The 12,337-nt window shown below is 40.8% G+C and overlaps 1 protein-coding gene across 1 annotated transcript; it reads right to left on the bottom strand.

The window, feature by feature from the left end:
* Positions 1–675: 675 nt before the first annotated feature.
* TOP3B (DNA topoisomerase III beta) lies at positions 676–12,103 on the bottom strand. Its single transcript, XM_015644408.3, has 17 exons — positions 11,829–12,103; positions 11,015–11,146; positions 10,689–10,795; positions 10,197–10,271; positions 9,080–9,276; positions 8,278–8,434; positions 7,078–7,191; positions 5,990–6,080; positions 5,567–5,721; positions 5,280–5,385; positions 4,800–4,946; positions 4,245–4,418; positions 3,297–3,425; positions 2,966–3,115; positions 2,459–2,559; positions 2,026–2,227; positions 676–1,197 (listed from the first exon to the last, which is right to left on the bottom strand). Exons 1-17 carry the CDS (start codon positions 11,896–11,898, stop codon positions 716–718), a joined length of 2,589 nt encoding a protein of 862 aa, XP_015499894.1. The 5' UTR covers positions 11,899–12,103; the 3' UTR covers positions 676–715.
* Between the last annotated feature and the right edge of the window lie 234 nt (positions 12,104–12,337).

A 12,337-nucleotide genomic window follows, 5' to 3' on the forward strand; every position in this document is an offset into this window, starting at 1 on the left:
CTGTATTTTGTCAGATATAATCTGCTGTGTGACCACAGAGGAATAAACCAGCATGGATACTCAATCTGTCTTCTAGAAGCAGGAGGAGGTCATATTTAACTGGGCCCCATTGACCATGAGATACTAACTTGTCTGCACAGGCCGTAATTTAGGAATCACTACTCAAGGCAGATATACCCCTTCACATTTATAATTTTCATTTTGTATGTCTGTTGGCATTATTCACTTAGGCAGCAGAATGACAGACTTGAAGCAGAGCTCTTGCTATTGCAGATGTAATTTAAAAATCTGACAACTACTAATCATTTCTTATTTTTGAAGATTCAAAGTCAGATGAAGCAAGTCTCATGCCACAAAGCCTACAGCAGCATAACACTGATCTTAATCAGTTCTTATATTCCTGCAGCTTGCATTGCTGACAAAGGCCCCAAAAATGTCAGAAGAGGCATTTCCTTTCTATCAGTTAACAGTCCAAATAGACTTCTTGAGTCTCACCACTGTTTGTGAGCTCTAATTCTATCTATGAGTCCAAATTAAAAGCTACTCAAATTAAAGGCCTACTCAGTTACTGAGGGATCATCCAGAATAGTTTGTTTTGGGAGAAACTTAAGGTGTTTAACTGCTCTAAAAACAGGAAAGCAGTGAAAGATACTTAAAAATTAACTCAAAAGAAAACACATTTTTATAAGAAGTTTATTTTCCTGTTGTGTGGCCATTATACAAAGTAAGCAGCCAGGGCTGCCATTTTGTCCTTGGGTTTCTTTGGGTTGAGTCTTCCACCAGGTCTCCGGCCTTTGCCCCTTCCCCGGCCTTGCCTCTTCCCTTGTCCCCCACGGTGCATGGGGTGCCTCATGGCCGCGTGTTTCAGCTCCACCAGATCCTGAAACACGGGGTCACAGAACACACAGCCTGAATGCTGGGTCTCATCGCCAGGTAAGGGAGATTTGGCTTTGTTAAAATCCACGTCCACGAGTGCCGCCTCACACAAGTCGCAGGTCTCGGGTGACACCCGGACCTTGTGGGCGTTCTCGAAGAAGTGCACGATCACGTTGCATTTGTTGCAGGCCATCTTCCACTTGGGACCCGACGTCGAGTCCAGCACCAGAACCCCGTTCTCACACTCCACACACTGCCCAATTCCAAGCATGCTAAGGGAATGTTGGCACGTGGGGTGGGTGCACTCATTACAGCCCATTCCTGGGGGAGAAGAGTGAAAGCATACTACCCTTTATCTCACTACTCACACTACCCAGTTTGAAGGAAGTGAGACACAGAAGCCAGAGACATTTGAACATACTGCAGATTTTCTAAATCACTAAAGAAAGGAACTGCTCCCAAAATGGCAACTTGCCTCTTCACAGTTTCAGCATAATCCCCCGCTGAAAATTTTTTCTATAATGGTTTTCAGAATTTCCATATACTGCCACTGTACAGTAAAGGCAGTTTAGACAGATTAGTGATGAAAACTCATTACATTTTCAATTAAATGTATGGCTCCTGCCTAACTGTTATTTTATACTTGAACTACTCACTGTTAGTCCAAGATATTTTTAATTAAAAGATGGTAATAAAAACATGGTGAAAAGCTTCAGTGCACTACTTTACGTTTCAGTCCCACAGTTACTAAACTGACTGCAACTTCTACCTCTTCTTATATCCTTCAACAGCTTTTGACACACCATTTATCTCTATCAAAACATTCCCAAAACCTGGTCTTTGTTTACACTCCTATCCAAGCCTACTCAAATGTACAAGGCATTAGTATCTTAGTGTCTTTCACTGCATGCTGAGTGTTGTGAAGGTCATGCATGCAGGTTTTTTCTTCTATGAAAAAAAAAATTCAAAAATTTGTTAACCAATAAATTTTGGTAAGTTTAATGTGAATTTTAGGTATCTAGAGTCTAATTTGAACAGCACTTTATACTAAGCAACACTGATTTTAAAACTCCTAAAAAGCCCATTAAATAAACTGTACCTAATTTATTTAAAGTCAGGATAATACCTGCATGTTTGCAGAACTCCTACCTTTCTTCATGTCCCTGAATGGAGGATGGTTGTAACAGTATGGACACAGTGGATAGCTCTTTCCTCTGGATCCAGATGACCACAGCACCAGCTCAAAGTCATCCAGGGGACAACGCAACTCCTTGTAGAGTTTAATGGTACCGTTCTGGGGGAGACTGTAGGTGTCATCACAGTGAGAGCAATGCAGGCGACTTGGCTTGGCCTGGAAACAGAGCACAAATCTCCTGAGCAACTGCAGGGTCAACAGAGTTTAAAACTTGTGGTAAACCTGTTCTCTGGTTTGTTCCCCAAGGCAAAACCCTATCAGCCTTTGTGTTTTAGAATGGCACTTGTGATGACCACATTAAAATCCAAGTTCAATAATAGTAAAGAAGTTTATACTCACTGCCCCCCAGCAAGTGAAATTCAAATTCCAAGTATGAGGCAAACTGACCTGAATATACTTCATGAAACGATGGCATTTACCACAGCGGGAAAGGGGTTTGCCTGTGGCAGCCAAGGGTGAAAAAGACACTTCCATCAGTTCATCCATACCTGCAAAAGGAATAATCACACTTACATTAGAATTACAGTTGTTAAGAGGAAACTTTGCACGAAATCATCTATAAACCTGTGAAGAAGTGAGAATTAAAATATTTTACTCACAAATCTTTGTCTACAAAGACAAATACACAGCATTTTGCATAGAAACACAATGGTTCAACTAATCTCAACTTTTCAAAAACTCACCACTGCATAGTCACAAAATAAACCTGAAGTAGAGTTTTGGAGATACGATTCTGTCCAACTGCCTTTGGAGAGCAAATTAATTTGATTGGAAACTTCCAGCCCTAGCACAACTTTTCAAAAAGCCTAAACCTCTGAAAGGAGCCTAATAGATAATTATTTTCCATGCAACAACTAAGTAATTCTAGGGAACTTCACATGTAAAAAGTTTTACCTGCAATAGAATCCACAAAATAGTGAAATTTCCTTTTGAAAATGTCAAGGGTGTGCTCCAGGACCTGATGATAATTTGCTTTACCCAGAGCTATTAAGTTGAGTTGCTTCTCTACAGCACTGCGGATTGTAGGGAGAACCAATTCTGCATCTAACAGGAAACCAGAGACAGCAGCAATGAAAGGTCAAAAATGGAGGTAGGAAACTGTTCATACATAAGCTGACATCAAAATAAGCATTATTTGAGACAGAAATGTTACTTACACATTGACATCAGCCTTCAATAATAGTAAAGGGAAAGGAAGGTAAGAGGATGGAAAGGTTTAACTGACCTATTTTATAATAACCATGAACCAGAACAATGCCAAGGTTTGTAGGCTTTAGTCTTCGACCACTCTCCACTGTGACATAGTTTCGCTGGCAAATGTTGTTAATGTGGACTGGAATACTGGCATCAGTTCCTGACACACAAAGGAAAACAATATATCCACCCTGAATAAAACAGAGTTTTCATCAAATTACTTGCTTCTGGCTTCCCTGATTTAATGTCAAATTACAGGTCTCCTAAGACTGCTTAAGTTCAGATACCTTCTTACTGTCACCCAACTTCCAGTGCATAACCTCTCTCTCCAGTAACTCTGATGTTCCTTTGCAGTTCTGGTAAGTCTGAAACATATGGTTTAACCTTAATCCTTTCATCTCTTCCAAGGAATTACTATTGGGAAGACACCTATTCTCAGTTACTTACTCTGGAAAAAAACAGTAGGGTAACAGGCTGTGTTTGCTCTGATGGGGCAAATTCATGAAAATACGTTCAAAGAAACAAGTCAGACTGATAAAGGAAAGTAGAATTGTGGTAAATTATATAGTAAGATACAGAAGGATTACTGAAGAGAGCAAAGCTAAAGCAAGGTCTAAAGACAAGAAATCATTCCTAAAAACGAGGAAGTGCTTCCTTACACACATCAGCTCTTTCTGACAGAGAAGTGACAGGGATGTGTTATGAAAGGATACTGCTTTGGCCAGAAACATTTGGCCAGAAACCAGAAACTGCTAAAAATAAGGATAAGAAAGGGAAAGGAACATGGGGGAAGAAACAATCTACCACCTGCTGAAGGGAGCTATGAGCATGGTGGTTTGAAGGGGAAGAGATGATCACTGTATATATCCAAATGAATACTGAGAGCTCATTACTGACAGAGAGTGCAGAGGAGTGACTCAGACTCTTTGCACTCTTGGTGGATGTACTGCAGAGCAATGTAAGTTAATCAAGTTCCTACCAATGCCATGTTTTTCCATGAGAGTGATCAGTTCTGCTTCTGTCAGGTAATCAGGAGGGCTGGTTTGCTTTTCCAGCAACTTTATTTCACCAATTGGAAAAAGATCTCCTTTCTCACAGTGGGGAAGACTCTCTTCTAATGGGATGCTGTGCCACGGCATAATTTCTGTGAACCCTGTAGGTAAAGAAACAAACAACTTGCCAGTTTACCATAAAAGTCTCAGTAGTGCTGCTACATTCTTTTTACAGAGGCCCAAGAAAAACTTCTGCCTTTGTGTAATTTATCCCTGAAAAGGCATTTACTGTTTGTAAAAAGACTGGTTTTCACACTGGCAAATGTGGCATTAAATCTTTGAGACTACTAAACGAAAAATAACACTTTTTCTATCATAAATGAAGTACAAAAATTAGGACAAGATCTGGTCTCTGGTTTTGAGAGCTCAAAAAAATGTTCACAATTGCACTTGTCCCCAGAGCTTCACTTTTATATCCATTCAGTGTATTAATGGGGAAAAAAATTAATATGCAGCAAATACTTACACCTGATCTGTCTTACCTGGTGAGGTTACCACCTTTCCAACACAGGTGAATCTTTCAGGACCAATACTGAAGGAAATGGTGGTCTGTAGGTACTTGCAGTCAGCACTGACGGTGGCAATGAAGTGCCGAGTTATGTACTCATACAGTCGCCACCCATCCCCACCTGGGGAGAAACAACACCTCAGCCACAAAATAGAATCAGATTACAGAACTTGGAAGCTACTATTCTGGGAAAAACTTCTCCTAGAAACATAGGCATAAAGTTGTCTTCTTTTTCTTGGCAGTACTATAGTCCCAAGGATCAATTGCTGAAGCAACTCTGAACTTCACTGTCACCAGAAGTTTCAGTGAGGATCAAGTTTGCTCTCTCTTCACTTCTTGCCATTCAAATAATTTTGTTTTCTGTTGAAACTCAGTGATTTTGAAACTGGCACCTTACACCTTAAGGAACTGACTTCCTCACACAGTATCCCAACACTACCGAATTTGTCTGTACCTAATTCTGCTTCTGTTGCAGCTCTCATTGGGGTGATGGGAGGATGGTCTCCTGCATCATGGCCTTTCCTTGGACGATTGATGCCTTCTGATAGCAATGATTTTACCTGGGTGAAGAGAGAAATGGCTTACTCAGATCAAATCCATAACAACACAACATTAAAAAAAAAAAAAAAAAGAAACTGGGGATATTTAAAGTTTCTGAAGGCCTATAGTTCCTAATACACCAAGCAAGATCTAGTCTAAAACAGACTAGAGAATTATACAGTTTCTGCTTCATGTACTCACAGTTTCTGCCCAGTAAGGATTATTGGCTTGTTGTCTCAAACATCCTTTCAGGTCAAAGTTTTCTGGATAATGGGTAGTTTCTGTTCGAGGGTAGCTGATATAACCCTGAGTGTAAAGACGCTCTGCTATTTGCATGGCATGTTGGGGACCCATTCCTGAGAGGGGACAAGAGAAAACAAAAATCATACACACATCCCTGTGATTATGGTTTGCTGTGTCTGGATGTACACCTTACCCAAGTATTCAAATAAATTATGGCTTAGCCATTCCATAAGACTCTTGTTACCTTGATCTTGCCAAACATTTCACTTTTGACAAGCAGCTTTCTAAACTTGATCCTTTGCCCAGAATGAATTTGTTTTGTTTGAGAGGCTAAAATATTTTGCGTTAAAACAGTGTGAAAATCTGACCTTTTATACCTACCTAAAGCAGCACTGGCTACTCGGAGCATTTCAACTGTGTTCAGAGCCAGTGGTCTCTGCTTCACCTTCTCTTTTTTACTCACAGATTCTACCTAGAAAACAGCATTTTTACAGTAAAAGTTCTGACATTTGGTAAATGCATATTTTTAATCATGTCTATAAATATGCATCATACATTACATTGTCTATTCTTATCATATCTGCTTTGTTCTCTTAAAATGGTAACCACCAGTATATTTTTACTTTAGAAAATCTGACTGGAGATAATTTTATCAAGTTCTAAAATTAAAGTCTGAAAGTTCCTTTGTGCCAGAACTAGATCAGTTCTATAACTGGGAACATAGCAAGGCAGCTTATTGCTGTCTTTACTTCCCACTTACCTCAGCAGCACCTACTTAAGTGCTACAAGGATTTAGTGCTCATTCCAAGCAGCAGTCCTAACTATAAGAATGCAAATTTTTAAAAGCTTCAAGCAGTCTTTGAACCTTGATGTCTATAAGCACTTAAATCCAAACACACTGTCAAACAAGTGTTAAACAGAGCAGAGTTATAAGTTAATTGGCTATAAAGACTGTACCATACACATGATTAAATATTTAACTGGAGGAATACTGCCCTACACATAATTAAATTCCAATTTATTCCATGTCTCATGGGAAATAAGAGGTCTGCTTGGAGACATCTGAACAGTATTTGCTAGCAGGTTTAGTAATGAAGAGTTCCTATCATGAGTGATGAGCATTTCCAAAGTCAATACTAACAAGAGGCTTCTGCTGAGATGACCACACCAGCACAGTACAATCTGCCATATAAAAATCTCTTAACTTTTATTCTCATTTACACAAAGCTGAATGAAATAAAAACCAAAATACAGATATTCTACACTCTTTAACAAAAACAACCAAAAGCCTCAATTCACTTTTAAATTAAAATATGTAATTAATATTTTAACATTAATAGTCAAATATTATTCATTAATATTAAGAATATTAATAGAATATTGATATAATTAATATTAATAGCAAAATATTAAATTGTATTTCCTTTATATGAATTATGGATCTACTGGCACTTGGTAAATATTCTTACCTTTGCTTCTTTTGCCATCTTTGTTATATTCAGGAACATTTGAGCAACCTCACGATCAAACACCCTCACTCTATCCCAATCCAAAGTGAGAGAACTTTCTTTTTCAGGGTTCACCTATTGGACAAAAATAAAATTAATTCCTACTAACTCTACTCCTAGAACTGTGAGAATGCATATTCCCAACAAGAGTCCAGCAAACAAATCCTAGGACATACAGGATTTTTTAGGACAAATTTAGGACAAACCCACACCAGGAAACCAGTGCTCAAACACTGCAGTTGTGCTCTTTTTCTGGGGGGCTTTTGAGACGGGTGGAGCACTTGGAGTGCTGGGTCTGGGGAATGATCAGAACTAGTCCAGACTGAACTGAAATACTGTCCTTATTTAGTGCTGGGAACAGTAAAGACCGAAATAGGGAGAAATTCAAAGTTTACCATTTTGATTTAGCAGAATCAATCATTTGTATTAAACTGTAACTAGGTCATATTTTCAGCCCCATGTACAAAAATTAGTATGAAGCAAACAACATGAGAGAGCACAAACCCCTCTGTAAACAGCACCAAGTATTTCCTAGCAAGACACACAAGACACGTCACAATAGATGACATCTGGCAGATGCCAGATTTCACTTTTTTTTACTTTTAAAATACAAAAATGGCAACATTTTACCATGAATCCCTTATTTGCTTAAAAAATCCTTGTGATCACAAGCCATAAAACCCTGTTGGTTTGCTCTCAGAGCTTGGACAGCAGTGAGGCTGTAAAACTGCTCTAAGCTGCCAAAGTACTCTGAGGATTCAATTGCCAATTAACACAATGAGCATTTTATTTGCTTTAAAATTCCAATACTCAGCAATGCCAATGTTTGTTGGCAGGCTAATTAATTCCTGGATTCAAATTAACAACAGTCAGTCCAAGGACCCCAGGGAACAAAAGACAACCATTTTAAGTAGTCTTTTTGGCAGAATTTAGGCTTAGATGATTAGCACTGAAGAATTCTTATAAGCAGGAGACAATAAGCACTTTAATACAAAACTGACATCCTGGAATCTGCTCTTGAGAGTGGTGACACACATGTGAACAGAATGAGAACACATGATTAAACTATAGGCATTGTGAATTCTTGTCAGCAGCTACGAATTTATGAATGAACAAAATAAAATGCATTTGTTTTGTAAAATCAAGTACTTTAAAACTTACTTTGGCTTGCAACACCCAGTAAGTCTCAGGCTTAAATGACTGGATTTTGTCATGCCTCTCAACACAGAATCCAAGTGTTGGGGTCTGACATGGCCCAAAGGAGATGAGGGAGCTGTCTAAATTCCCATATTTCCCCTGAAAATATTTAGTCTGGAACCTAAGAGAAGGGCAGGGGGGAAAAAAACAAATGAGGAATGTATACACTAATATCCTCATTCCCATGAAAAGCAGAAGTTTTCGTTATCATACATGCACAAAATATGAGTAATCTATAAAATCATTCAGGCATTAGGAAAAGAGCATTCTGAAAAACACCAGCTCTTACAGCTAATTAAGACATAATCATTTTGCCTCACAAGGAGCTGGGAGGGGACACAGACAGGACAGCTGATCCCAGCTGACCAAAGGAATATTCCAGATCATGTGACATCATGCTCAGCATATAAAGCTGGGGGAATAAGGAGGAAGGGGGGAACACTTGGGGTGATGGTATTTCTTTTCCCAAATAAATGCAATGGGTGATGGAGCCCATCCTGGGAATGGCTGAACACCTGCCTGCCCCTGGGAAGTGGTGAATTAATGCCTTATTTTGCTTTGCTTGTGTGTGCAGCTTTTGTTTACCTATTAATCTGTCTTTATCTCAAGCCATGAGTTTTCCCATTTCTACCCATCCAGTACTCTCGGTGACCCCAGGGGTGGGGAGGCAGTGAGTGGCTGTGTGGGGCTTGGCTGGGGTTAAACCATGAGGGCACAGAGCCATTCCTGAGCCTTTCACAAAACCCTCTGCAGTCTGTGCTGTCACCTTGTGAAGGCACAGCCAATCCTCAGATCCAGCTCCTGGCGGGCATCCACGGACAGAGCTTCGTTGCGATTGGGCTCTCCCAAGTGATTCATGGCATTGCAGATGTCTGTGTCGGTGATGGAACTGAATTTAGCTCTGTAAATCGTCCTCTCTGTGCCACGAGGTTTGTTCATGACAGGAAGAACAGCATCAAGAACCTAAGGAAAATCAGAAGCATAATTAAAGAGGATTTGAAAGATAAAGGCTTTCTCTCTAAAAATAAAAAAACACTCTCTACGAAATATTTGTTTCTGTGTCATTGCTTAATTCAGCAAGATGTCATGCCAATACATTAACTGATAAGCCAGAGAAGTATTTGTCCATCCAGTCAAAAGCATAGGAAGCATTCACGAAACTGAAGGGTTTATTTACTATACAGCAACTGCTGGAAGCAAATCAGTATTTTTGGCTAAGAGCAAAGGCATTCACCAGTGCAGCTGCAGCACCTTCTGGTGAGCATGTACCAGTGTCTATCTGGGTTTATTCTATACATTGCTAAGGCACCAGTAATGATACAGGAGTATGTGAAGAACTTAAAACAATCACTTCATGAATCATCTTTCTTTAAACTAAAGAAAATCCCCAAACAAATGCTCTTCATGTAGGCTTTTGGGAATAGGATGTTAAAAAAAATCTTAGCAAAGATTTCGTTCTACACTTTTTATGTGCAGAGGCCAAATTTCTGCAGCAAGCCTACACTTACAAGCAGCTTCTGTGCTCTAAAGCATCTAATTGCTTAATAAACAAAAGATAACAGAGATTAAATTTTATAAGGACATAAAAAAAAACTACTCCAGCTGTGGAATACAGACCAATTCTTGAAGCACTGGAATGTTCTAACATTTAAGAGGCCTGATCATTCATCTGAGATGAGCAACACCCCTGAAATTTATTTATACTCTTCAACTGACATCTTACAAAGTTCAAAGCATGTGAGTTTTTTCATCAAGGCCCTCTATCCCTTTAAAGCTTAATACACCTTTAGTTTGAATGTTACTGTATACTCATAAAACAATGCATTGATAGTCTTGTCAGACATATATTATGGTATTGTGAGTCTTAAAAATGGAAACCTTACTTCAAAACAGATGTTTTCTCCTTCCTTATCACAATCCAACCACAAGACAATACAATCACAGCCTCTTCCCTCCACCTGTGAGAAAAATTAGCACAGTTCTTCAGCAACTCAAAAAAACACCTCCCGCCTCCCTACCTATATATTTCTTTTTCTGGTTTCAGCAGAATTGTGAACAGTAACCAACACAACTTATTTCAAAGAAGGCATTTATAAGCTGTGCCTTGCACTTGCTGATAAAAGCTAAACTTGCAGCCAATGCTCCAATTCTGAGAAACCAGATACTAAGAACTCAGACAAAAAAAATCAGAAGGTGATGGCAGAAGTGAGTTTAATGAAGATTTCAGACAGTGTAAGTACCAGCAAAAATAAAGTATCATTTATACTATGTTAATGAAATAGATCTAACTGTGACATAAAGCTACTCCGTGGAGGAATTCTTATTTAGGAACATAGAAAATGACAATTCTAAATACTACTCATAAGAAAGAATACCTGTAAAAACTTCACCATGGTCAGCTTGGGATTAGCTTCTTTCTTTTCTGTGGGAGCTTTGCTAAAAAGTTCTGCTGGATCTACTTTGTCCCAGCTGTTATATTTTCCTGAAAAGCAAAAGTATATTAAGTAGAGCTCTGAAGAAATATTTATAAAACAAACAGCTTTACTTTGCAAAACACTTGGCTTTCAAAATTTGCATGGAAAATTTTTTACCCTAACACATCTTGCTTTACTATAGACCATGGGACCTCTTAGCTTTTTCTGAAGGACCTGACAGCTCTACAAGCTGTATTAGTTAAAAGATGTGATGAGCAGGCAAATACCTATGAAATCCAAAGTCATGACGTGACCACACACCGATGTCATCTTGAAGTGGGCACTCTGTCCTATGAAGGACCCGGTGTACTCGTGCACAGAGCACGCACCATTGAGTCCCTTGCGAGAGGACATGTTCCCTGTGAAAATAGGATCATAAATATTAATGAGGTAAAAAAAACCCAGCTATTGAAACAAATTACTTTCTGTGAAATTACATCCCCCTTTTCTTAGATCTTACAGCTGTGATCTTCCTGATCACAAAATTTTAGTAACTGATCAAACTTTTATTTCATTAAGTATCAATTCAGGGCCTTCCTAAAGCATATTTCATCTTCAAATTAAACTATTCATTATCTCCACCAGCCTATCCCTCCCACTACAAAACCTTACAAAAATACATCTAGTTTTCTAGAACACACAGTTATAATTAATTAATTTTATTTTCCAGATTTATTAAACTTTTACTTCAAAAATCTCAGAACAGCAACTTGCTACTTGATTGGCACTTTCCAGACACAGTATGCTCAAAGCTCACTAGAGCTACACAAAATATCAAAACCAAATTCCTTTATTCTTAGATTAAACAGGCATCAGCCCATAAAAAGAATCAGAACGTGATGGGACATCCCGTTCTTTTATGAACCTGTCCGAAGCCACCGTTCCCAGGAGGCTCCGGCCCCAAGATAACCAAGCGCTGCCCAGGGTGTTTCTCACCCTCGCTGCACTGACAGCAACCCCGGCGGCTCGCACACATCCCCGTGCCCCGGCCGTGCCCGCAGAGCGCTCCCAGCGCCGCCGCCGCCGCCCCGCCTCCCCTACCTCTCGAGAGGATCTTGGCGATGGACTGCGCCAGGGACGGCTTCTCCGCCACCATCAGCACGGTCCGCATCTTCGGCGGCTGCGGCGCGGAGCCGCGGGGATCAGCCGGCGGAGCTGGGGCGCGGCGGATCCCGCGCCTGAGGGGACAGAGCGCGGCTCAGCCCGCCCGATCCGGGGCACGGCGGCACCCGCAGCCCCAGCGCACGGCCGGGCCCGCTTCCACCCGAGCGCCAACCACACAGCGCGGCCGCCGAGGAACCGCCGCTCGCTCCGCTCCGCTCCGCTCCGCCCCGCCGGGCTCGGCCGCGCTCCGCGCCTCAGCGGGCGGCCATGGCCGCGTCACTGCCGGGTCACGGCGCCGGAAGGCGCGGGCGGCTCCACAGGGCTGCGGCGGCGCGGGCGGGCGCGGGACACACACACATATACACACACACGGACACACGGACACACACAGACATACACACACACACGGACACACGGACACAGACATACACGGACACACGGACACA

The sequence above is a fragment of the Parus major genome, chromosome 15 (assembly GCF_001522545.3).
Source record: "Parus major isolate Abel chromosome 15, Parus_major1.1, whole genome shotgun sequence".
Lineage (NCBI taxonomy): Eukaryota > Metazoa > Chordata > Aves > Passeriformes > Paridae > Parus > Parus major.